The sequence below is a fragment of the Nicotiana tomentosiformis genome, chromosome 9 (genome assembly GCF_000390325.3).
Source record: "Nicotiana tomentosiformis chromosome 9, ASM39032v3, whole genome shotgun sequence".
Lineage (NCBI taxonomy): Eukaryota > Viridiplantae > Streptophyta > Magnoliopsida > Solanales > Solanaceae > Nicotiana > Nicotiana tomentosiformis.
In genome coordinates, this window is record NC_090820.1 from 7764157 (window position 1) to 7791788 (window position 27632).

Below are 27632 nucleotides of genomic sequence, written 5' to 3' on the forward strand. Positions count from 1 at the left end.
TGATCCGATAGTTTTAGCACAGGCATGTATATGTATTTAAAAATCAACAAATTAAGTACAGATAATAAATTTCAGACCCAATAACTCAAATGGATTGTGATAGAATTTTGAACTCGAGCAGATAATTTCTTTCAACGACAATGAATAGTTAAACTTCATCTTCTTTGTACAATAAAATGCTTCTTTGTGCATTTGTTGTAAGTATTCCTGAGACGCTGCGTGTCGAAGTAATCTAGTTATCAGCAAAGGCCGTGGTCGAGGAGTCAACAAGGACCAGGACGAGGTCGAGGACTCTTGACAGAATTATAGCGGCTAGTTTTCGAGATAAGACTTTAGAGAGAATATTCTAGTGAATATTCTTTGCACTTGTACTATTAGGGTTTTCTTTTTAGGAACATGTTCCCTATAAATAGAAAACGACATAATGATTGAGAACATATGATATTTTTTTGTAAAAGTATACTTTGACTTGAGAAAGAGAATCGGATCTCATTGTTAATATACAAACATCACCTTTTCACTGAGATTCTTTGTCAGAAAGAACATTCACTCATTACCTTCTTTCTTGGGTGACTCATTCATTTTGCTTATTTAAATGTCATTTATTGTTATTCATTGATATTGAATGATGTATTATTGCCTTTGATCTCTGGAATAATTATTGCATACTGCCGCCGCCATTCGAATATAGCTGCATAATATCTGTTGTTTTATTGTAGAATTCCATCTTAGCGATATTATTGTTAGCGATATTATTTTCTAAGCTTATAAGTAATATTTTATGGATAACAGATTATTAACTATTGTCTGCCATTTTCTGCTGCTAGTAAGTAGTGCATTTAATTGGGATGCATTGATAGCAGAATTTTGTTGACTGGATTATTATAATTGATTATACATCATTCATTATGCAGTTGATGATTATTCGATTTGGCTGATGAGATCAAATATTGTTAACTGAAGTTTGTATACAACAGTCCTAGCCAATGTGCTATATAGAGTTTTACTTACTTTTAGATGATTTTATATCTCAAACATGTTACATGTCAAACATATATTTGTATATCTCGGAAATTTCAATAAACTGAGTGTGAATACTGGAGTTTTTCCTTCATATCATGTAAATTAATTACTAATATTTTTAGTATTTATAAATTTTTTGTAACGTTAAAATGAGTGCAATTCGTGGAATTTTCTTGAAAGACTATAGCTAAGAAAAAAGTGTCGAGTAAAATTAATTATTGTGCATGCACGCTCATTCTCCCTTAAAATGATGAAGTTTTAACGATTTAATGGGTTTCCCTAATATATTATTCATTTGCAGTAGATAAAATATTTATAGCCTAAAATAGTTTAGTGGGCTATGGACATAACAATTATAAAATTTCGGAAGAAAGTGAATTTGTTTTTTAAGTAAAAATAGTATTTAAAAATTAGAGTTAGTGTTTGGACATGAATACAATTTTGGGTTGTTTTTGAATTTTTATGAGTGATCTGAAGTGAAAATTTTGAAGAACAGCTTTTTGAAGTTTTTCACTTTTTTGAAAAAATCCTAAATCATTCTCAAGTGAAAATTGAAAATTTCATAGACAAACATTGATTTAGAAAAAAAGTGAAAAAATTTCGAGATTTTTTCTCGAAATTTTTTTTATGGCCAAACGGACCCTTAATACATGAAAAGCTCAACTACCACGTTGTGAGTACAATAAATTGCATTTTTGTTTGACGGTTAGTTGTGTTTACTTTATATTCAAACAAGATGCATTTCTTTTTTCTAAGATGTGAAAACTCAGTCAATTAAGAAATTTAATTTCTTTCTTTTAGCACAATTTTCCTAGTTTCCAACAAGGGACAAAAGTTCATAAGGAATAAGCCCACACCAAAAATTAGTTGAATTTTTCCTTTTATTTCAAAAAAAAAAATAGTCAACAGAAAATATCCAAGTTGGTATGACTTCTTGGTAAGACCATATGATACACAAAAATCCTATAAATTTGGCCTGCATTAACAAAAAATTAAACCAAACATAACAAGAAAGAAAAAAATCACCATGTTTTCCTCATCACATCACTTTGTCCTTTGCCTTTTCCTACTTAGTTTTTTAGCAATTTCATCAGTTAATTCTGAAAACTCCCCTATTAATTTTGTTGTTATTATTAAAAATGAAACTCCAAATACAGTGGAAGCAAGATGTTATATATATGGAAATGATAGTGGTGATTACTCAATGAAACCAGGTTGGACTGATCAATTCTATGTACCAATTATTCCAGTAGGAAATAACACTCTTTCTTGTGACATGAAATTAGGGAAGAAACATGGGTTTTTTGAGTTGTTTAACTTGAATGATACTCATATTTGTCATACTACTGAGGTTTGTTTTTGGAAAATACATGAAGATGGACCATGCATGTTGTTTGCAGGCAAATGTGTGCTCTTCAAATGGAGTGCTAACTCAACTAGGGATATAGCAAATGAACGAACTAGATATGTTGCAAGTGAACCAGTAAGATATGTTGCAAAAGAACCGGTGACACGCGTTGCAAGTGAATCAGCTAGACATGTTGCAAGTGAACCAGTGACACATGTTGCAAGTGAACGAATAAGATATGTTGCAAGTGAACCGGTGACACACGTTGCAAGTGAATCGGCGAGATATGTTGCAAGTAAATCAATAACATACGTTGCAAGTGAACCAGTAATATATATTGCAAGTGAACCAGTGAAATATATTGCAAATCCTTAGTAAATCCATGAAAATGTTGGATTTTCATGATATGAAGTTTTATGAAATTAATGAGAAAATTGATAGATTGAGTATAAAGATCTGATACTTGTTATATTGCTTATTCGTCCCAAACTTCAAATCTCATTGGGGTTTATCTGAAAATGATTACATTCACATTAAATCTTCAGAACCTTGTATATCCTGATCATACAATAATTTCAGAAGAAGGCAAGGCTTAGGATTGTGGGATTAGAGGGCTAATTTGGTTTACTGTCTTATATTAAGCAAATTACATTGACAAGAATAAAGTTACAAGGAGAACAATTTTAAAGGAAATCTTTCTTGTAGAACTTGCACACATTCTCCTTGCATGGTAAGCTAGTTTCCTCTGGATACAAAGCAAACTTAGATACAATGTGACCAGCGGCGAAATCAGGATTTCAAGCTTATGGGTTCGAAATTTTAATCGTTTTAAGTTACTAGGTATTAAATTAATGATTTATATATATTCATATAAATTTTTAAAGACAAATACAAGATTCGAACTAAAGCTATTGGGTTCGGCAGAACTCGCTTCCGACATTCTAGGTCCGCCCCTAAATGTGACTAGTTGCTACAAAGAGAAAAATTACAATGACAAAACTGCATCCACCCAAAATCCTCCCTATTTTCTATTCTCTCCAATTTTTTCCAAATTCTTATTTGGATATGTAACACATGTCCCTTCTTTAATATCAATGAACTGGATTTGATTTACTAAAACAAACTCCTAATTAGTGAGAGGTATTTTGTGACAGATCTGCAGCTAACTCTTGGCTTCTTCTTTTTTTCTACCAATAATTCTTGCCACTCCCTTCAAATGACTCTCTAAAACTAGCAAACCACCACCAGAAAAAACTCCAAAATGATGAGAAATTAATTCTTTTTAGTACTTGTACATATTTTTTTTATCCTAGGTATCAGAAGCTGAAGCTAACAAGCATTCACAGCAGGCCAAAATAGTTGGGATTAGTGCCAAAGTTGCAGGAACCATGATCAATGACACTGGTATGAGGCCTGTTGTTGAATTATCTCGGCGAATGACTATGCATAGCCGCTCTCAAATAATCGCAGAAAAAAATATAGTATATTCTTAGAATATTTTTTTTATATATGTATATATATACTTTTCTGTATGTTATATACGAAAAATATATTTTTATACACTTTTGTGTCTACCGAATATAAATATTTTTGGCTGCAGGCTAAAAGTGATCTTTGCCCGATTATCTTGGCCGTACTAGAGTCATGATCATGGCTCCAGCAATTGTGGCAATAGTCCCAATTATTTTGGCTGGCTGCGAGGGCTTGTTAGCTTCACGTTTTAATCAAGCTTAGGATAAACAAAAAAATATACAAATTAAAAAAATATTAGTATCTCATTATTTGGGAATTCTTAATGATATGGGAATATTTAGGCTTGAATATTGGTCTAGCAGTAAAGGATATGAAGCTAATTAAGAAGGGTTCAACGTATAATTTCCACACGTATTTGGGAATTTCTTCTACTAGCATTGATCTACGAGATCAATTTTTGTCAATATAATCGAATGATTCTATCCGAGGAATCCCAAAATATAAAGATATGGTGCTTGTAATTTTGTTTTTTTCTTCCTTGTTGAATATGCCTTGAGCTTTATGCTCAATGAGTAATGATCAGTTTCAAATACCATTCTTTTTTGTGTGAAAATATTCAAGATCGATGTCTCGATTTAAATAAAAAAATTATGCATAATTTGTCTCTACCTCAATTGTAATGAGTAAATAAATGTCGAGAGAAAGTCTTAGCCTTTAAGATGCATCGCGAAGAGAGATACTTCCTATAGACGTGAGTAATATTTATATTACAGTCAAAACCTCTCTATAACAGCCTCGTTTATTTCGAATATTTTTGGATGTTATAGCGAAATGTTGTTATAGAGAACATATATTATAACATAGCATGAAAATTAGTTCCGGAAAAGCTTGGCTTTTATAGTGAAGTGTTATATAAGGATGTTGTTATAGAGATGTCTGACTGTATATGGAGATAAACGAGCATACGATTTTGTGAGATGAGATTGGAAGCTCATTACACATTGAACATACAGCTTGGCATATCAATTCACATAATACCTGAATTTTCTTAATCAATTTCATAGAACATAGGTACAAATTTCATGGATTTACTAAGGACTTCTCTTCAAAATGAAGGGTCCAGTTGCAGCATATCTCAGTTTTTCACTTGCAAAATGTCTAGTTGAAAGAACTGTTGAGTTAGCATCCCATTTGAAGAGCACACATTTACCTGCAACAAACATGCATAATCCATCTTCATGTACATTCCAATAACAAAATACATCAGGAGTGTGACAAATGTTAGTATTATTCAAGTTAAACAACTCGAAAAACCCATGTTTCTCCCCTCCTCTCCAGGAATAATGCTCAAAATGAATTCAGCTTCATGATCTGGTGTCATTATGATTTCGCCGCGAGTCTCAATTCCATGTATATAACATCTTGCCGATGCTGTACTTGGAGTTTCATTTTTCACAATAACATCGATCGGGTAATGAACGGGGATCTGTGAATTAACTGATGAAAATGCTAAGAAACTAAGTAAGCAGAAGTAAAGTACTAAGTAGTGTGATGAGGAAGGCATGATGTTTTTGTTTCTTGTTATGCTTGGTTTTCTTGTTATTGTTGGTCCAATTTATAGTGAGTATTGTGTGTTCATATGGTTTTGGATAAACTTCTTCATTAATGATTACAGAGATAACAACTTCTTATTGAAACTGTTTTACCAGTCCTACCAAGAAGTCTTACCAACTTGGAGATTTTCTGTTGACTAGTTTCAATTAAAATTTACTTTTAGCATGAGCTTAGTAACTTTTGCCCCTTGTTGGAAAGTAGGAAAATTATGCTAAAAGAAGGGGAAACTGGTAGAAATTTGCATATCTTGTTCAGTTTAACAAAGCATAAAAGGAAGGTAATTAGTGTTCCTAATTGACAAAATTCCATATTTTAGTGACACAAATGCATATTGTTGGAACACAAAGTAAATACCTGTAAGATTTCAACTAATAGTAAAACAACAAAGCACTACATATGAACACATAAGCCGAAAAGAATGCATATTAATTGTTTGCAAATGAAGTTGCATCATCTTTGTGGAGTTCATTTCTCATTACAGGGTAGTCGAAATTTTCATATATTATACTCTTTTAGGCTTAAAACATTTAATCTACTGTAAATGAGACACAACAATATCAGGCAAGCCCATTTAATCTTGGCATTAGAGCTAAAAATTTACCTCTTCTTAGTTTTCTTGAAGAGGAAAACCAAAATACTTCTTTGAACCTGTTAAAGTACCGATGCACTAACATAATTTTTAAATAAATTAGATTCACTTTTCGTGGAAACAGCCTCTTGCAGAAATGCAGGGTAAGGTTCCGTACAATAGACTCTTGTCCCTGCGCATAGCGGAAGCTTAGTGCACCGGTTTGCCCTTTTTAAATTAGATTCACTTTTCTCTTTTGATAAGGTTAAATTAGATTCCCAGAAATATGTCTGGGAAGAACAGTAGAGGTGGAACTATGACAGAAACGTAGACTCAGCTATATACCTTGATATGATTAAAAATCCTGTTATACATCCATAATGATACTAAGCTCACACAAATAATCATTTGCATTAGAGTTAAGGTTTACATCCAAGTGATACTTTAACACATTTATGAGAAACCTACATCAGCATTATACTAACTCTCCACTTCTGTTCAAATATCTGAAAAATTCAGTGAGATAAATTAGGACATACTAATTCAAATGTTTTTTTATAGAAACCACCTCCATAGCTGGAAAATTTACAGAGTGATTCGGAGAACTTAGCAGCTGGCGTCAGTACTATTGAATGTAAACAGTATTATGACATTGTTAAATCTTACCAAAATGAGTACAGACAGAGCAGGGAAGAAGTCATCTTCTGGAATATTTTCAGTTTGAAGTTACTGCACTCATTTGCTGCATAAGTATCTCTTCAACTCTATCCGCGAAGACTGAGATAGTCTGTCGTGAATTTGTATCAAACGAGTTTGCCACTTCCTAAAGACGTTAAATGAAGCAAAGATCAGAAGGCCAAAAAACTTGAATCGTACCAAATCTGTCAAATAGTTTTCTAACTTTATGGTTGTACTAGACTCATAACATCATAGAGACAATAGGCCAGCCTTCCCTTTCTTTCCACAAGAAAAACAACATTAGCATGAAATTTTGCATTCATATAAACCCATTCTAACCTTTTTCCTATCAATTGGAAAATGCTATGCGGACCATTTGAATACTTTAACCTATTATGCAGGAAATACCTAATATCAGAAAATTTGGAATTTAGTGAGCTAGCTAGGTCCCAACCAGCACTATGTATTATCGGCACTGCACAATTATGTTAACTAAAATGACCTTCCATGTGAACAATCTGAATTAAATTCCCTTTTTTATGGCGTGCTAGGTCCCAATCAGAATTACATAGCATCACTACTGCACAATCATTCAACTGAAATGACCTTTCATGTGAGAACTCAGAAATTAATTTTTTTTTTTGTTTGATTGCATGCTTAACAAGTTTACTGGAAATCAGTGTTGTTAGAGGCACTTGATAAGGAAAGAAAGACTTCTCATTCTTTCAAACTAATAGTTAATAAACTAGCTCAACACAGACGTTGGAGTCAAACATGACAAGAGCTACATGTCCATATACATCAAAGGTCAAGTGTGAAACCGATCTTCCCTTCAAAGCTGTCGCTTCATGGTGCACATTACCTCATTGTTTCCACCTTTTTTAATTCTTAGAGAGCACTGAGAATTTGTAGTCATATTTTTCATTTCCCTTTAACCCTTACAGACCATACAAATTCAGGTTAAATTACCATTCACGATGTAAATGTTACATCTATTTTTGGTTAACAGTCCAAACCCAATAGGACTTTCAATAGTCAACACAAAACTTTCCAGCACTGATTTGAAACAGCTATAGTCTACAACAGCCCTACCAATGAACAACTTACCGCAACCTTGCAAAGGAGGGTCAAAGGTATTTCTTTTGAGGAGTGACTTGAGCTCTTCAGAGATATCAGCGTTAAACCAGAGCTGGTTAGTGGCCAACCTTGAGGTGGCTTTATGAAAGCATCGATTCCACCAACCATATGGGCTACTATCATCTCCTCTCTATCCACGTATTCAAATGAATGCCTGTTTGATTTGAGTAGATATAAGTACATAATCTAAAAGAGATCAAATAAACGTGACATCAGACACCAAGAGAAAAAACACTCAACGCCACTATAAGATATATTTGTGGGGGTTTAATGAACGGCTTTTGTTAACTAGACAATATACGAACATCCAACATTTTAAATCTATTACCGGTGGCGTATCTACACTCCACATAGTGAACCAACTTCTATATAGTAGTATATATAATTTCTGGGAACAAACGCAATTGGGAACCATTGTCAAGAATGTGGTGCAATGGTTATGAATCGGCAACTTCAGTGGAGCACTGGTTATGTTGGCAGTATGTTTAATTTGCTTTCAGGAGTAGGATCGATCTACTATACAGAACTTGTTCATTTTTAGTTTTATTTTCGTTTCTTTCAGTTCTTTCAAGTAATTCTTTTTCTAATCACTAACTATTTCTTCCCGACCCCTGTCCCAGGAACTATATGTTTGGTAGTGGTGCACCGATCGTTTAGAAATCCCAGATCCACCACAGTCTATTACCTGTCAGCAAACACAATCTGTCTTAGAAAGATCTCTAACACATGGGAAAACTACTCAAGATGTCATGTTAAGTGGTATGACCAAGTCTTCTGACCAAATATCTCCGCACAGTGTAAATTCTTCATTTAATAGACCATTTATCAACTGAAATTTTGCTCCCCTTTTCCCCTGTGTTCTGTGATGGTTCTCTGTGGGCCACTTCTTCATGGCAGCAACCCGGGTATAATTCTGCTTCCTTGTTCATTTTGTATTTGATCTGTTCCTTTCCACATGAACTTCGAAATTTATTGGCAATGTTCTACATCCCCCATCTTGAAATATTTCTGAGTAATGATCACCAATCTCCTGCTCTCTTGAGTCGGCTTGACGTGTGCATACCCATTGTATCTGTTAAAGTTATTGAAGTTTCGTATGTATAAATTTTATAGCTTTTCTCCACCTTCTGAAAAAATCTCCGGTCCCTTCTAAAATCAGGACTAGGATTTTACATATTCAGTCCACCCTTATTCAATTTATGAAGCTTCTCTTCCTTTCATCACATTCATACAATTTAGCACATCTTCTTCTACTCCATTAATTTCAAAGCATTCCGCAGCGATAGGAAGAATGACTTCCTTAACATGATATCAATGTAAATATAGACTTTGATCACCTTTCCATAGCAGCAGAGTAGGCTTATGTTACTCATTGATCTAATCTATTACTCACATTAAGATTCTGATCAATGATTTCTCGGAGAATATCGTGTATAAACTGAATCTCTCTCTCTCTCTCTCTCTCTCTCTCTCTCTCTCTCTCTCTCTCTCACACACACACACACACACACAACACGAATAGAGGAAGACAAGAATATTTAACAGCCAAAGATATAAGAAAATAATTAAGAAAAGTTGTACTCCATCTACCACTTCAGATTCCATTACATAGTTAAGTCACAGTTATGAACTCCACTTTGAACTCTTAAACAGGTTTCATATTTATCCCAATAGCTCACTTACTAAACCACCCATTCAACACAATATTTCAGCGCTGCTCCAAAGCCATAAACCCCTCAAAGAGATGCACATGATAAAAATCCATCCCTTGCTTCTTCTCAGATCTCTCACATACCAGCATAACTCACACCTTTTTTAGTAGAGCAGAATTTTCCAACTAGTCTTGAGATTTAATTCTGTGACTTACTTGAATTGAGTTGTTTTAGTGTGTTATTAACAAGTTGCATCTTGTGCTGCTTATCTTAAGACTTGTAATTCCTAAGATAGGCCCCATGCCACACTCCTTAATTTTGTCCTTCGGAAGCAACGAAAACCCGTTTGATATGTAATAAAAGCATGGAAAACGAGACGTAGCTCTCCCTCTGTAGCATACAAGCAGTGCATCCTAAGGTACAAATAAATCATCTGTTGGAGGGCGTTTGAGTGCTAAAATCCTGATTAACACAATTGGGTGGGGGGGAGACGACTCTGCAGAAAGATCTAACTCAAATTGCATGCATAAAGAATAAAATAAGGACTAACCTTGCATTATTTGAGCTCTTCACCAGAAATTGCCTTAATGTGCAAAGAACAATTCGATCTTGCACCCTTCTAACAAACCACTCCAAAAAACATCTATCTTCAAGAACTGCCACAGAATAAGCCTGTCTGGAAGCAGTGGCACTGTGTGAGTTTTCATAGTAGCAAGATTAATATCGAATAAACCACAGATAGATCAGGCGCTAACTTAAAAGAGTTTTTGGTCCATCTACCTTTCAGGAATTGGAACTTCTCATTCAGTCTTTACTTAGGCCAAGATAAAACTCTTCATATCTAGAGAGCTTCGTAACTTATACTTCTAAAATACTTTTTGCAACAGAGGACAAGTAACTTGTTAATTTACAGCATGTATATAGTGTAGTATTGTCCCACATCGGTAGAGGAGTAGTATGTCCTTGTATAGTATAGCTATAAATAAGGACCTCTTGTGTAGTATTATTCATTCATTCAATATATCAATAACATATTTTCTCCCGTGCCTTCTCACATGGTATCAGAGCAATTGTGAGAGACTTATCGCTGTGCATAAATTCCAGCGATTCCGGGAAAGAGAAATCAGTATTTTTTAAGGTTGTTTTCTATCTGCTTCATTTCTGTCAGTGTTGTGCAAAATCCAACACTACCACAAGAGTCGTCACTGTCCGGCGACCAAACCCCAGTGAACAACTCCGGCAGAAGCAGCCTCACGCGCCTCCACGCGCCACCAGAAGCTCACGCGCGTGAGCTCACGCGCCGGCGCGTACGACCACTTCCGGCCATTTTTTGAAAATCTTCCTTCAGAACAGTTGGGTCGCCTGGTAATTCCGATCCTACCCCTACTGTTTTCATTTCATTCCGACAACTTTGAGTTTTTTCCGGTAGCTACAGTACTATTCCGACAGCTACAGTAGATTCCGGCAGCTACAGTTTTCAGTATTCTGTTTCTGTGTTTCCATACACTGTTTCAGTGGATTACAGTTGATTCTTTCTCCTATTTGGTAATAATTTGCAACAATGTCTTTGGGATTTGATGCTTTTGGGTCTAGAAACATGAGTTCTGGAAATTCTAGTGCTATTATTACCTCGGAACCTTTAATGGGAGGTTCAAACTGCTTAGCTTGGGCTTCATCTGTCGAGTTATGGTGTAGAGGTCAAGGTGTTCAAGATCATCTAATCAAACAGTCTAGCGATGGAGATGAAAAGGCAATAGCACTTTGGGCAAAAATCGATGCTCAGTTATGTAGCATCTTGTGGCGATCTATTGATTCCAAGTTGATGCCCTTGTTTCGTCCATTCCAGACATGTTATTTGGTTTGGGCAAAGGCACGCACCTTATACACTAATGACATATCTCGCTTCTATGATGTGATATCACGGATGACAAACTTAAAGAAGCAGGAATTGGATATGTCTACTTACTTGGGTCAAGTACAGGCAGTCATGGAGGAATTTGAGAAGTTGATGCCAGTTTCGGCTAGTGTGGAAAAACAACAAGAGCAGCGACAGAAGATGTTTCTCGTTCTTACCCTCGCTGGACTTCCTAATGATCTTGATTCAGTACGCGACCAGATTTTGGCTAGTCCGTCTGTCCCGACAGTTGATGAATTATTCTCTCGATTACTTCGCCTTGCTGCAGCACCAAATCCACCAGTGAGCTCATCACAGATACTTGATTCCTCTGTTCTTGCATCCCAGACAATGGATGTTCGGGCATCTCAAACTATGGAGCATAGACAAGGAGGTCATTTTGGAAGATCTAGACCCAAGTGTTCTTATTGTCACAAACTTGGACATACTCGTGAAATGTGTTATTCCTTACATGGTCGTCCACCCAAAAATGCTTACATTGCTCAGACCGAGACTCCAGGTAACCAAGGATTTTCTTTATCTAAAGAAGAATATAATGAGCTCCTTCAGTATCGAGCAAGTAAGCAGACATCTCCACAAGTAGCCTCAGTTGCTCAGACTGATACTTCTGTTTCTGGTAATTCTTTTGCTTGTGTTTCCCAATCTAGCACTCTTGGCCCATGGGTCATGGACTCCGGCGCTTCTGATCACATCTCTGGTAATATATCACTTTTGTCAAATATTGTATATTCACAGTCTCTTCCCACTGTTACTTTAGCCAATGGATGTCAAACTAAGGCAAAAGGAGTTGGACAAGCTAATCCCTTGTCTTCTATCACCCTAGATTCCGTTCTTTATGTCCCTGGCTGTCCTTTTAGTCTTGCATCTGTTAGTCGTTTGACTCGTGCCCTCCATTGTGGTATATACTTTATTGACGATTCTTTTATTATGCAGGACCGCAGTACGGGACAGACAATTGGTACAGGACGTGAATCAGAAGGCCTTTACTACCTTAACTCACTCAGTCCTTCCACAACATGTCTAGTTACAGATCCTTCAGATCTAATCCACAGACGTTTAGGACATCCGAGTTTATCCAAACTTCAGAAGATGGTGCCTAGTTTATCTAGTTTGTCTACATTAGATTGTGAGTCGTGTCAACTTGGGAAACATACCCGAGCCTCCTTTTCGCGTAGTGTTGAGAGTCATGCAGAGTCTGTCTTCTCCTTAGTTCATTCTGATATATGGGGTCCTAGTAGAGTCAGTTCATCCTTGGGATTTCGTTACTTTGTCAGTTTCATTGATGATTATTCAAGATGTACTTGGCTTTTCTTAATGAAAGATCGTTCTGAGTTATTTTCTATATTCCAGAGTTTCTGTGCTGAAATCAAAAACCAATTTGGTGTTTCTATTCGCATTTTTCGCAGTGATAATGCCTTAGAATATTTATCTTCTCAATTTCAGCAATTTATGACTTCTCAGGGAATTATTCATCAGAACATCTTGTCCTTATACCCCTCAGCAAAATGGGGTTGCTGAGAGAAAGAATAGGCACCTTATTGAGACTGCTCGCACACTTCTAATTGAATCTCGTGTTCCGTTGCGTTTTTGGGGCGATGCAGTTCTCACAGCTTGTTATTTGATTAATCGGATGCCTTCATCTCCCATCAAGAATCAGATTCCGCATTCAGTATTGTTTCCCCAGTCACCCTTATACTCTCTTCCACCTCGTGTTTTTGGGAGCACGTGTTTTGTTCATAACTTAGCCCCTGGGAAAGATAAGTTAGCTCCCCGTGCTCTCAAGTGTGTCTTCCTTGGTTATTCTCGTGTTCAGAAGGGATATCGTTGTTATTCTCCAGATCTTCGTAGGTACCTTATGTCAGCTGACGTCACATTTTTTGAGTCTAAACCTTTCTTTACCTCTGCTGACCACCATGATATATCTGAGGTCTTACCTATACCGACCTTTGAGGAGTTTACTATAGCTCCTCCTCCACTTTCGACCACAGAGTTTTCATCCATACCAACCGTTGAGGAGTCTAGGGTTGTTCCCCCTAGTTCCCCGGCCACAGGAACACCACTCTTGACTCATCATCGTCGTTTGCGTCCTCCATCAGGCCCAACTGGTTCTCGTCCTGCACCTGACCCTGCTCCTGCTGCGGACCCTGCTCCTAGTACACCGATTGCACTTCGGAAAGGTATAAGGACCACACTTAACCCTAATCCTCATTATGTCGGTTTGAGCTATCATCGTCTGTCATCTCCCCATTATGCTTTTATATCTTCTTTGTCCTCAGTTTCCATCCCTAAGTCTACAGGTGAAGCGTTGTCTCATCCAGGATGGCGCCAGGCTATGAATGACGAGATGTCTACTTTACATACAAGTGGTATTTGGGATCTTGTTCCTCTTCCCTCAGGTAAATCTACTGTTGGTTGTCGTTGGGTTTATGCAGTCAAAGTTGGTCCCGATGGACAGATTGATCGACTTAAGGTCCGTCTTGTTGCCAAAGGATATACTCAGATATTTGGGCTCGATTACAGTGATACCTTCTCTCCCGTGGCTAAAGTGGCTTCAGTCCGCCTTTTTCTATCCATGGCTGCGGTTCGTCATTGGCCCCTCTATCAGCTGGACATTAAAAATGCCTTTCTTCACGGTGATCTTGAGGATGAGGTTTATATGGAGCAACCACCTGGTTTTGTTGCTCAGGGGGAGTCTCGTGGCCTTGTATGTCGCTTGCGTCGGTCACTTTATGGTCTAAAGCAGTCTCCTCGAGCCTGGTTTGGTAAGTTCAGCACGGTTATCCAGGAGTTTGGCATGATTCGTAGTGAAGCTGATCACTCTGTGTTTTATCGGCACTCTGCTTCAAGTCTCTGTATTTATCTGGTAGTCTATGTTGATGATATTGTTATTACTGGCAATGATCAGGATGGTATTACCAACCTGAAACAGCATCTCTTCCAGCACTTCCAAACTAAGGATCTAGGCAGATTGAAGTACTTTCTGGGTATTGAGGTTGCCCAGTCTAGCTCAGGTATTGTTATTTCTCAAAGAAAATATGCTTTAGACATTCTTGAGGAGACGGGGATGATAGGTTGCAGACCTGTTGACACTCCGATGGATCCGAATTCTAAACTTATGCCAGGACAGGGGGAGCCGCTTAGCGATCCTGCAAGCTATAGGCAGCTGGTTGGAAAATTAAATTATCTCACAGTGACTAGACCCGACATTTTCTATCCTGTGAGTGTGGTAAGTCAGTTTATGAATTCTCCCTGTGATAGTCATTGGGATGCAGTTGTCCGCATTATTCGATATATAAAATCGGCTCCAGGCAAAGGGTTACTGTTTGAGGATCAAGGTCATGAGCAGATCATTGGATACTCAGATGCTGATTGGGCAGGATCACCTTCTGATAGACGTTCTACGTCTGGATATTGTGTTTTAGTAGGAGGAAATTTGGTGTCCTGGAAGAGCAAGAAACAGAATGTAGTTGCTCGGTCTAGTGCAGAAGCAGAATATCGAGCAATGGCTATGGCAACATGTGAGCTAGTCTGGACCAAACAATTGCTCAAGGAGTTGAAATTTGGTGAAATCAGTCGGATGGAACTTGTGTGCGATAATCAAGCTGCCCTTCATATTGCATCAAATCCGGTGTTCCATGAGAGAACTAAACACATTGAGATTGATTGTCACTTCGTCAGAGAAAAGATACTTTCAGGAGAGATTGCTACAAAGTTTGTGAGGTCAAATGATCAACTTGCAGATATCTTCACCAAGTCTCTCACTGGTCCTCGTATTAGTTATATATGTAACAAGCTCGGTACATATGATTTGTATGCACCGGCTTGAGGGGGAGTGTTAATTTACAGCATGTATATAGTGTAGTATTGTCCCACATCGGTAGAGGAGTAGTATGTCCTTGTATAGTATAGCTATAAATAAGGACCTCTTGTGTAGTATTATTCATTCATTCAATATATCAATAACATATTTTCTCCCGTGCCTTCTCACATAACTTAAGGATTTGTTGTTAAACATATGAGTGCAAATTAACCAAAACTTGGACAATGATGTCAGACTATTCTAATCCATTGAAAGAAAGAGCTCGCCACTAGCCAAAACAATGTAAATGAGCATCTTGCCCTAAACATTTATCACCTAAAATATCTATTGTATGGAACTCATTGAGCATGCACACTTTAACATAGTGAAACTTGCAAAATCTATCTGTACTCATGCTGAGCTGCTGAGTTCATAGTTGCAGCGAACAGGAAATAACCCTCAAAAGTTACATGGGGCCTCACGTACATATTCCAAGATCATGTTACAAATTACTTCCAAAATAAAAAGAGAATATAAATTACTCTGCAAAAATCAACTAAAACTTCGCATCAAATTTTACTTTAAATACTAAAGGATAAATTTTTATGCTCAGGCATCAAACAAATGAATATTTCAGTGTTTTTATATAAATTTACACATGCCAAAAAAGACCACTAGAGTGTAAGAGAAATATGAAAGGAAACACACCTGAAGGATTTTGCAGCATCAGTTATTTCACTTATATATACATCATTCGGGAAAATCTGAAGAGCATCACCAAAAAGTAGATTAAGGTTACAATAGATCAGAAATGGCAGCTTTATATCTTAATGACCAGTAAAAACTACATAAATGGACAGTTCAACAAAGAGAGAAAATCAAAGCAGCTTGCAGGTAAAGCAATGAGACAGTCAGTTAAGCACTCAAATATACTGGATAACACGAAATGATAGATTTTTCAATTTCTGCATATGGCTTGTTGTATCTCAATTAACATACTCTTCGTAAGCACAAAACCAATTGTCTTAGCCTAATTTGTTTCAATACTTCAACACCAGCCATATTAAACCTTTGACTGTTTGCTACAGAATGTCCGTTGCCAATGTATCAAAAAGCGGCCACATATTTTAATTTGTGGCAGTTATGGAGAAGGTTAATAAATCTACTTTGAGCTAACATCCTGTCATGATAGGTTAAGTGTAGTTTAGATTTTTTTTCTGTGACATGCTAGCATTTCATGCTTATAAAGTTATGCCACTATGTACTCTTTTGAAATATCATCTCGTCAGTAGAAAGAAAATTGAGTTATTCGTAATTTTTATGGCACAAACTGCTGATAAACTATACCTCGGCATGTTTTAGCTCCTTGGTTCCGTCCATCAGTTCAATTAACAACTCATGATTCTTCTCTGGTGTTTCAACAACATCAACTATATTTTGGTTGTGCAACAAGCTTTCTAAGTTTGGGATAGAAGTTATCAAAGATAATCGGATGCAGTTCCCCTCAAATTCAACTATCTTAAGACCAGAACATGCATCTTCAAACTCCTCCATAGCCTCAAACCTGATTATATTGTAAAATTAAATGCACCAAAATTAGATAAGAGAGCACAGAGAACTATGCAAAGTTTATTTTGGAAAATACCTGTTGAACGTACTCTCGAGATCTTGCAATGACTTCAAATTCATTTTGCTCTTCTCAAGCTGATTGCCTAATTCTAAGATCTACATATAGAAGGAGTAAAACGATGAACAAAAGGGGTATCCTTCAGTTTTCTTTTAAAGAAATAATGGAGCAACAGCAAATATGCTTTGGCAGTTCGCCAGTAGAAAGGTTGTTATACAATGTGATAACTGAGACCGCCAATAGATTAAAAAATTATTGATGCATCAGCAACTTCTTTTTTTATACAAGTAATATTAATGTATCAACAACTGACAGCAAGATAACTGTTTTTTCTCAATAAGAACGTGCTCAAATTGTAAGGCCGAAACTGCATTTAGATAATGATATCTAGCTAATCTAAGTTGTCTTGAAATACTGAAAGATGCAAGAACCTTAAAGTTATATTCCGCAGATGTATTTGACAAGTTTCCATTATCTTCTCTAGTTGTCGAACAAGCAAAATTTGCCAGTACTCTTCCTTGTTCAAGTTCCTAATATATAAAACATAGAATACATTAAGTCTAACAATAACGAGCATTTGAGCAAAGTTAGGAGAACTAAGAAACAGAGGAAGCATGATAAAATTGACACATTAGACTTGACAAGTAAAAGAGAAAAAGATAGAAAAAGGGCAAGAAATTGTTCACCAAGCAAGAAAAACTCATATTCTGATAAAACTGAAACTTTCTCTAAGGCAGTTTGATCAAAATTAACTGCTTCAGCAGTATAGCAAAAGTATCCATGCAAATCTTCCACTTAAAAGATTCCACAATTGACAACTTACCATTATTTTTCAAATGGAAAGAGCACACAGTAGAATTATGTAATGATTGCAACTGGAAAGAAGTGAGACACCATAAAGCTAATGAATTATCCCTTCCAGACCCCATAAAGAAGATGCAAGTTCCAATTATGCATCATTAGCTGTTGGTCAAATTTTAAGTCTCTTGCCACAATATTCTTCACATAGAACTTGAAACTGCAGAGTCGACTCACTACCAAACAGAAGGCAAACACAAACTTTCTTTTTCACTCATTTTCTTAAGAACAAACACAACGTTTGAACTTATTTCCAGCTAAAATAAGAGATATTAAACAAAAGTCAATGGGCAGTAAAAACTAAGAATTTAGAAGTCCCTGCTTCTTAACGTTTGTTCCATTTTACACTCATCACTATTAATCATGCCGAGAAAATTGATCCCAAAGCATAAAACAGCCTATCTTCCACAACACCTCCCTGTGTTTTCAGACTTCTCTCATTATTCATAGAATTTACAAGAAGCTAGTGAGGAAAATAATTTATTCATTTCTAAGTATCCTCAAACTCTCGCATTTTGTTGGTATTAGGTTTTTATGACTACATGTCGTTTCTTTCATTTCAGTCATCTTACTATCTTGTTGTTATTTATGCTGCTTTTACATAGCTTTTTGGTGTTGTCCCTTCTTGTTTTTCTTTTCATTAATGCAGTGCTTATGCTTTCTTGAGCCGAGGGTCTATTGGAAAGAGTACCTCTATCTCCACAAGGCAGGGGTAAGGTATGCGTATACACTACCTTTCCAAGACCCCACTATGGGATTATACTGGGTATGTTGTTGGTGGTGGTGTAAGTATCACCAAACTTCTACATGTCTTTTCTTATCAATGAAACAACCAAATTTATCCACCATGTCACCAAATAAGAGCATGATGATCCCACTTCGTATCTTCATGGAAGCAGCATCATGAAAACTCTGCGCTTGTGTGCTCCCTATAAATGGAAGATACGGTAAACGTGTAACAGAAATGAAGTCCATTACCGCCAAACAAGCTTGAAAAGTTATCAAAAACTTATGCACTACCATAAATAATTGCAACTTCAATAGAGAATAAGATCACACGGAAGAGTTAGAAATTATTACAGTTTACATTCTTCCACCCACCTGCAGTTTATTTGGTATTTCACCTTTAACACTTTAGTTCAGTAGCTACACGAACAAGACAGACAGATACCATAAAACTATAGCATGTCCAGTTTCCTAAGGAACCAACAAGTAGACGTGTCAACTAAACCTGCAAGCAATCCCACTCAAGCCCTCCCTAATCAACAAATTCAGTTTATATACAAGTAGAATCAGGGGATAATAGTAACAAACCTGTGATTCAATGAGCTCCAAAGAACAACTTAGGCCTTCAATCCCGTTCACCAATTTGCTATAACCTACAGAAAGAGTAAACATATCAAAATCAGAGCTCAAGCAATGTCTTATTAGTCCCACATAAATCTGAATTTTCCAAAACCACCAGGAATTCTCAGCACCTTCAACATATTCCCTTGAAAGCCCCTCAATTTCATCTGCTATTTTTGCATTCTTAGCCTCCTCTGTGCTTAGCTCATTCTTCAAATATTCCCAAAATTCATCTGAAGTTGCACAAACGAGGTTTAAATGGAAGATAAAGCTCCCTCCAAAGATATGTGTGTGTGCGTGTGTGTTATAGTAAGCTCCTTCCAAACATATATGTGTACGTGTGTATGTAAGTGTGTGTAATACATCGATACACACACACACACATGGAGCAAAAAAAAAGATATAAACCTATATCCTGATTAGACGAGAAGCTGATCTCTGAAGCATCATACAATATTTGTTCCACTTTGCTCTGCAAAATCATACACAGTGAACAAACACAACATTGACAGAAAAATATAGCGAACATTTCAAGCCGTAAAAGAAAAAATCAAATTAAAAAAGAAGAACCTCTCTTGGTCCCAATTTATTCATTCATTGTGGCTTATCGAGAGTCAATTTGATCATTTTCAGATCTTCCGTGTTTGGTACGGTTAGAAATGTATCGTTTGATGAGATCATTTTTCATTGTTTGGTTATCTTAAATAGTGAAAAATGCTTTCTCAATGAAAATAATTTCCACGTAAGTGGAAGATGGCTTCTTTAGCTTATGACAAAAGTCATTTTCCTTTCCAAATAACCCAACTCTTCCATGTTACTTGTTTCAATAGCTCTTAGACATTGTTTTCAACCTCTAGTACTAAAAAATATATCCAATAACACTGGAAAATAATCCAGAACATTTTCCTCAACCAAACGCACAACTGAAAACAGTTATTTATTTTCCTTAAGCTATATACACTGACAGTGTAAAGGAATATTTAGACCACCAGTATAGTATAACCTATTGTAAGAGGTTAATTACCTTTTATGCTAGTTTAACAATCAATAATTGTTAACAGAATAACCTGCAATGTCCTTTTAATTGACCTGTATAAATATTTTTTACACTGTCAGTGTAGAGAACTTTAGCTATGTAGGGTGTGCTTGGTATGGAGGAAAATATTTTCCAAAAAATATTTTTAAATTTTCTCATATTTGATTGGTCAAAATATTTTCTCTAGGAAAACAACTTCCTTAAAAGTCAGGAAAATAACTTCCCTAGTGAGAGCAGGTAAAACAAGTTCTATAAGTGGCATTCCATGTTGATTGTCTCCTTCCCCCCCCCCCCCCCCCCAAAAAAAAACTCCCCCGGCCCACCCCCCAACCCATGACCCCCACACCTGACCACACTCAAGAACCCCAAGTCCCTAGTGTTTACCTAGATTATATAAATGCTCTTGGCATAATATTTTCTTCTCACTTACCAAACACCAGAAAATAAGTAAGAAACCACTTTACACATTTTCTTCATACCAAACACACCCTTAGAAACTACAATAACTGCAAATTCTAATATCAAAATGATAAACGAGTATGCACAAATGTTAATACAATACACTCATTTTTAACTAAAATTTGAATTTCTACAAACTATCCATAAAGCAGTAAGAAATAAAAAGAAAGTGCTACAAAGTTCGAGAATCTTCCAAAATTCTCTTATTTTCTTTTACATTTACCTTAAATTGAAGTGTAGAATCTTCCAGTAATTTCTTCAATTCTAAATCGCATGACTCTGGATCTTCAAAACTTCTTTGAATATCTCTAAGCTCTTGAATATTCCTATTATAACCATAATATTCAAAAAAAAAAAACAGAAATAGGCAAAAATAAGTTACTGTAGCTTGAAATTGAGAAAATAACAAATAATGAACCTGCGAAGAGAATCAACATCATTGTGACTTGTATTTTCCATTTTTTTCGTCTCGAATTTGTAGCTGTCACTGATTCTTTGCTCTCTCTCTTTTTTCTGCTGTAATTCAAACTCCCGCCATTGTTATACGGGTTTTGTGGTTGTGTTGATACGGAGGAAGAAGAAAAACAGAAAATATGGATCAGTAAGTTAGGCCCATTTATAAGCCCACGATATTTGGGCCCAACATGCACTCCATACAAAGAAGAAGAAAAGACAAGTTACACGTTTGGTTGGTCGGTCAAAATTAATTACATTCGCTAGCCAAATATTTAAAAAAAATATGTATAAGATATGTATATTATACGTTAATATACAAAAAATATATATTTCGTCGGCTAATTTTTTTGGAGCAGTAGTTTTCCCACGAAGAAGTGACATCAAGTAGCTTTGAGCACTCCAATAGTAGCAATGTACTCCCTCCGGTCCACAATTAAAAAAAAATTGATGTTTTCACACAGATTAAGAAATTTACCTTTTAACATTAATTAGCAATAAAATTGACCATATTAACATTTACTATCTCTTCACATAAATACTCATAACACATACTCCAATACTATTTGCTCCAAGGACAATGTAGGAAAAAAATAATTAATTCATTCTTGAAATATGAAAAAATCAGATATTTTAGACCCAAAAAAAAATATCAAACAATCATTTATTATGGACCGAAAGGAATAGTTTTTAAAAATTATTTAAGTTTAGTGCAAAATAAGAGGACATGTGGGACTAATTTCAAGGCACTGTGTCTTTGGCTGAGTAAAGAGTCACTAATAAACTTCTAGTTCAAACCAATAAAACTAATAAAACAAGTATTTATAGCTCTTATTTGCCTTAATTATGTAAGAAATTGAAGTTTTTTTTTTACCTTGTTTTGTTAGTAAAATAATTATATGTTGTATTTTATAGCAGCCATTTTCTTTTAGCTAGCTCTTATTCATTGTTTATTATACAAATGGGTCATATATACATGGAGGTTGACTTTAATACCATTAACAACTTTCCTGTCACGGCCCAAAATCTCACCACAGGCGTCGTGATGGCACCTAATCTCTAAGACTAGGTAAGCCGATTTAGATTACCTTTTTATGCCCTTTTTTTTTTGAAATTAAATAAGTAATTAAAAATAACAGCGGAAACAAGTATGAATACACAACCTCCCGAGACTGGTAGTACTGAGTCATGAACTCTAACTGAATACATGGAATGATCAGGAGGACCGAATATACAATAATGTTTGATTAAAAATTAACAGTACAATGAAATGAAAAGACTCCAAGGGACTGCGACGACCAAGCAGCTCTACCTTGAATCCTTACGGTCCCGCTTTAACTCTACTCAAGTCTGATATCTCCAATACCTAGCTCTGCACAAAAATGTACAGAAGTGTAGTATGAGTACACCACAGTCGGTACCCAGTAAGTATCAAGACTAACCTTAGTGGAGTAGAGACGAGGTACAATCAAGACACTCACTAGTCTAATAACCTGTGCAATATAATATACAAAATACTAGAAAACATATAGCAATAAGGGTAGGATAAAACAATCAATGGTATGCGCAGCAAGACAACAAGAATACCATAAATATCACTCAATAATTAATAAATACATGTGCGCCCAAATAATTTCAAGTTTTTCAAATAAATATCCTTCACATATAATTCTTCCAAATAACTCTCTTTCAAATGTAATTTTTCTCAAATAACTATTTTTCAAATATAATTTTTTCAATAAATCTTTTCAAATATAATTTTCTCAAATAAGTATCTTTCATATAATTCTTTTTGAATAAAAATCCTTCCAAATAAATATTTTGAATAAAATTCTTTCGATTAAAAAGTCACCATGTGACACCTCATTTCATAATCATAAAAATACGGGTCTCAACCCATTTTCATATTTTTTGTAAACATGGGTCTCAGCCCATTTTTATATTTCCACGGCACTTCGTGCCCATAATTAAATTATCATATTTTCTCCGGCATCTCGTGCCCTCATTTCATATCACAACTGCACGGACAATTCACGTATCAAATATCCTCATTATTTACTCATGGTACCTCGTGCCCACATTTTATTTTATAATTCGCTTGGCAATAACCACATGCTCTCAATTTCAACATAAATCAGATTGTTATCAATTTACCAACAACAAGACAAATTGCACAAGGTATAAAAATAAACACAAGAAAATCACAACATCACATGAAAATCATCGACGCCACAACCCCACATTATCACATATCACCCCTCACAATAGCCAACTTTATCGCTCCTATTGCCACCATTATCGCTCCTATTGCCACCCTTATAGCTCCTCCCAGACAATATCAATAGCCACCCTTATCGCTCCTATTGCCACCCTTATCGCTCCGCCCAGACAATATTCTAACAAACACAGTGAAATGCCACCCTTATACCCACATAATATCAACAGTGAAATGCCACCCTTATACCCACATAATATCAACATTGAAATGCCACCCTTATATCTTCAAAATAATAATTAACACAACACAACAATTTACACGAAAAATTATCACGGCAATATAACAAAATCAATTCATATTACAATTTGCCCAATGGCTACAATCAAAATTTCAAAGATATAACCAAGTCAATTAATTTCACAACAAATAGCCGAAGGCTCCACACAATGTGTACAACACTCAAAAAATAATCAACAAAGATAGAAATTACTCAACATAAAAGCAAAGTCTTCATTAACTCCAAATTTTCAATAATTATATAAATACCTCTTCTTAAACTCATTTAATTAATTATTTGCAGAGAAAAAATCCATAATGAAATTAAATTTCAATAATTATCAAACCAGCAAATTCACGGAATTATATAAATAATCAAGTAACAATCACATCAAATTGTCATATAAAAACAAATTCAACAATAAGTATTTAGGCATGGCAAACATATGATCTAATAATTTTTCACAATTTTCCAATTTACTACACAATAATGCCTAAGACTTTAATTCATTGAATTTTGCACGTATAAGCCCGAGTACATACTCGTCACCTCGCGTACACAGCTTTTTACATTTTACAAATGGCACATAAGACTCAATGCCTAAGGGGTAATTTTTTCACTCGAGGTTAAGCAAGACACTCACCTTTTTGAAGTCAAGCCGATATTCCAAAATAGCCTTCTTGCTTGAATTGGCCTCCGGACAGCTCAAATCGATCCAAATTAATTGTATAACTTCATTAAAATTCATCGGAAATAATTATGGATAATAATACGTCGACTTAAAATTTTATTCTAAAAAGTCAACAAAAGTCAACGTCGGGCCCGTCCCTCGGAACCCGACATAATTTTTATGAAATCCAAACACTCATTCCGATACGAGTTCGACCATACTAATTTTATCGAATTTCAATAACAACTCGACCTCCAAATCTTAAATTTTTATTTTTGAAAGATTTTGTAAAAATCTTGATTTCTTCCATTTAAATCCGAATTAAACGATGAATATAATCGTAGATTCATGAAATATAATCACTTTAGGATATAGAACACTTATCCCAACCAAGCTTGTGAAGAATCCCTACAAAATCGCCCAAATCCGAGCTCCGAAAATTCCAAAACGAAATGCCAAAAAATGACCAAGTTCATTCCCTATGTTTCTGCCCAGTTTCGCATATGCGGACATTTTAGTCGCACTTGCGAGCTCGCTTTTGCGAGAAAATTCTCGCTTTTACGATGCCCAGTGACCACTGCCCTCGCACCTGCGGAAGAGCTTCCGCTTCTGCGCTCACGCAGGTGCGGAAAAATGCTTCGCACCTGCGACCTTTGCCCTTCTCGCTCCAAGCCGCATCTGCGACCATTTTGTCGCTTTGCGGTCGCGCACCTACGACCATTTCCATCGCAGGTGCTATGGTACCAGAACTGAAAAAATTCTAAAATTCTTTCAAGCACAATTTTGGTCCGTTTAACCATCCGAAACTCGCCCGAGACCCCCGGGACCTCAACCAATTATATCAACATGTCCCAAAATACAATACGAACTTAGTCGAGGCTTCAAACAATGCCAAAATTACGAATCGCACATCGAATCGAATTATAAGTTTTTCAATTCTTCCAACTTCTATATTTTGCGCCGAAACGTATCAAATCAATCCGGAGTGACTTCAAATTTCGCACACAAGTCATAATTGATATAAGGGAGCTATTCCCATTTCCGGAATCGAAATCCGACCTTGTTATCAAAAATTCACCTTTCGGTCGAACTTTTTTCCAAAATCTTATATTTTTTAACTTTCACCAAAATATGTCGAATTATCCTACGGACTTCTAAATCCAAATTCGAACATACGCCTAAGTCCGAAATCATCATACAAAGCTATTGCCATCATCGAAATTTCATTTCGGGGTCGTTTGCTCAAAAGTCAACTCTCCGGTCAACTCTTTCCGTTTAAGCTTCAAAATGAGAATTTTTCTTTAAATTAAATTCCAAATCTTCCGAAAACCAAATTCGATCACACACGCGGGTCATAATATATATTGTGAAGCTTCTCGAGATCTTAAATCACTGGACGAGACGTAATTTCTTAAAATAACAAGTCGGATCGTTACATTTCCAAAGTTGAAAAGCAATATGTGTACAACAAATTTATCGTACCTAAGAAAATTAAAATAAGAAACAGTGACAAATTGTATTACATAATATAATAGTTGGAAATAGAGATAAGTTAAATTCTAGCTTTGGAAACTCAATATTTTCATGGTCCCCATAAGCATGTTTTGCAGTTGACATTGGGAAATAGAATTGTGGACATGTTTTTGATATTTCAATAATTACGCATCAATTCCAATTTAGATATAATCGACTATTAACAATCCAAGAAAAAAAAAATATTTGGGATCTTTACCAATTACACTAAATTAATCTCATGCCTTTAAATTAATGTCACATGATTGCAAGTTTTTTTATCACTTTGGTAACATATACCTATTTTCTCTATATTTCATAGTTTTTAATAAGTATCTAGGTTTTTCTTATAAATTGTATATTACTCCTTAAAAGGCTCTCACCCTATTATTAATGACTTCAATTAAGGGATTCAATTATATTATTTTCTTTTTTCCCTCTCTTCTTCTCTCTCCTTTTTTTACATCAAACTCTCTTAATCTACGCGTAGAATCTCCATCTTCTCTCTTCCCACCATTGCCGACAACTTTATATTATTAAAAAATTATCAATTGCATCGTTCTTTTGCTGGGAGACTGGACAAAACTGAAAATAAAAAAATATTCATATTGTTACCAGAATTATTCTCAATGTCGTTCCATTAAAATGTTTTGAAGTTTTGAATTCGATAGTCATATTTTCAGATTTTGTCTCAATTTGAAGTGAGATTAATTAAGTATATAGGTCCTTTTAGGTGAAATTTTATATTGAAACTCGAAAAAAAAAGTTGCATGAATTGTATAATAACTACTATATCATAATTATATTTGAATTGTATCAGATACATCAATGCCTAAAATATAATTATATCATATGTGTATCACAGTTGTATGTAACTTGTATCTGGTACATTAATATCCAAAACAATACCTGATACATTGCTAATAAATTAATATACAAATATCATACATTTGTGATACAAACTACAAAATTGGTCACGAACTCATAACTGCTCGTAACAATATACAGAGAATATACATTATTAACAAACATTTGTAATACAAATCCTACAACAATTGTAATACATATACATTTATGATACGATCGCGATGCATTTATGAAAATTGTGATACAATTATGATCTTTTTCTTCTTCGAGTTTCAATCACAACTCTACACTAAAAATTGAATATAATCGTATTATAATTGTATTAGTAATGTATCAAGTATTGTTTTGGGTATTGTTGTATTATATACAAGTCACATACAATTTGGATATAATTATGATATAATTCTAAAACAAATATGATACAATTATCATACAATTCAGATTTTTTTACCTATCAATGAAGAGAGCAGTTGCAAATCAAAATTCAAACCCGTAAGATTTAAGTGAAGAGATAGAAATTTGGGAAAATTTCAATAGAAAAGTCATATAAATCAAGAATGCAAAGAATGATAGAGCTGAACGAGCTATAAAAGAAGAAAGATCCATCAGACTTTCGTTAATGTATAAAATATAGATCAAGTGGACTACTTTCAACAGAAAATAAATATTATGATAAAAGGAATAATCCATTATTTTACAATTACCTTAGAGGACTCAGACTTTTAGAAAGTTGAAGCAATAAACAAGCTAGGCAATTGTGAGATACTATGATTATTTGGTATAAAGCTATAGACTGCACTTTTGATAGGTAGTACTCGTTTTAAAACCTTTTTAAGGGAAAAATCGTAATTGTAGGGGATAATTAAGCTGATAGATATGAAAAATTTGGGGGTTACGGTTTAATCGCTAAATTTAAGGAATCCTTCTATTATCATGATTTTGTATACAAATAGTAAATATAGATACACAATGTAATTTTGAAGGAACTTAAAGAAAAGTGGTAAATAAGTTTCTAATTGTAACGACTCACCCGGTCGTTTCGAGAGTTGTAGCCTCGTTCTCCCATTTTTCTGCTACTTTTGTAATCTACAGTTGTTATAT

General features: G+C 35.3%; 1 protein-coding gene and 1 long non-coding RNA gene across 5 annotated transcripts; one reads left to right on the top strand and one right to left on the bottom strand.

Annotated features, from left to right (window-relative positions):
• Positions 1–2028: 2028 nt before the first annotated feature.
• Positions 2029–2840, top strand: LOC104085195 (uncharacterized). The gene is made up of 2 exons (XR_011411105.1): positions 2029–2237; positions 2424–2840. It is a non-coding gene; the product is annotated as an uncharacterized lncRNA (long non-coding RNA).
• A 1982-nt stretch (positions 2841–4822) lies between these two features.
• On the bottom strand, positions 4823–21109 carry LOC104095928 (uncharacterized). Of its 4 annotated transcripts, none has more exons than XM_070185731.1 (13): positions 20970–21109; positions 20758–20860; positions 19448–19511; positions 19171–19272; positions 19007–19071; positions 17266–17364; positions 16853–16932; positions 16555–16771; positions 15916–15971; positions 10044–10169; positions 7812–7995; positions 6693–6849; positions 4823–5054 (listed from the first exon to the last, which is right to left on the bottom strand). In XM_070185731.1, the coding sequence occupies exons 1-12, from the start codon at positions 20972–20974 to the stop codon at positions 6742–6744; spliced, it is 1209 nt and encodes a 402-aa protein (XP_070041832.1). In that variant the 5' UTR covers positions 20975–21109; the 3' UTR covers positions 4823–5054; positions 6693–6741. The 4 variants fall into 4 exon arrangements, with proteins under 4 accessions (XP_070041832.1, XP_070041830.1, XP_070041833.1 ...); XM_070185729.1 differs by having other exon boundaries at positions 20953–21109; XM_070185730.1 differs by lacking the exon at positions 4823–5054 and adding an exon at positions 6408–6532 and having other exon boundaries at positions 20953–21109.
• Positions 21110–27632: the final 6523 nt, after the last annotated feature.

Excerpts from the sequence above, each read along its gene's own strand:
- LOC104095928 (XM_070185729.1), bottom strand. The coding sequence starts at position 20,993 with ATGGAAAATACAAGTCACAATGATGTTGATTCTCTTCGCAG. Across the intron at positions 19,512-20,757 it reads ATTCTACACTTCAATTTAAG|AGCAAAGTGGAACAAATATT; the intron begins GTAAATGTAAAA and ends ATGATTTTGCAG. Across the intron at positions 19,273-19,447 it reads CTCGTCTAATCAGGATATAG|ATGAATTTTGGGAATATTTG; the intron begins GTTTATATCTTT and ends GTGCAACTTCAG.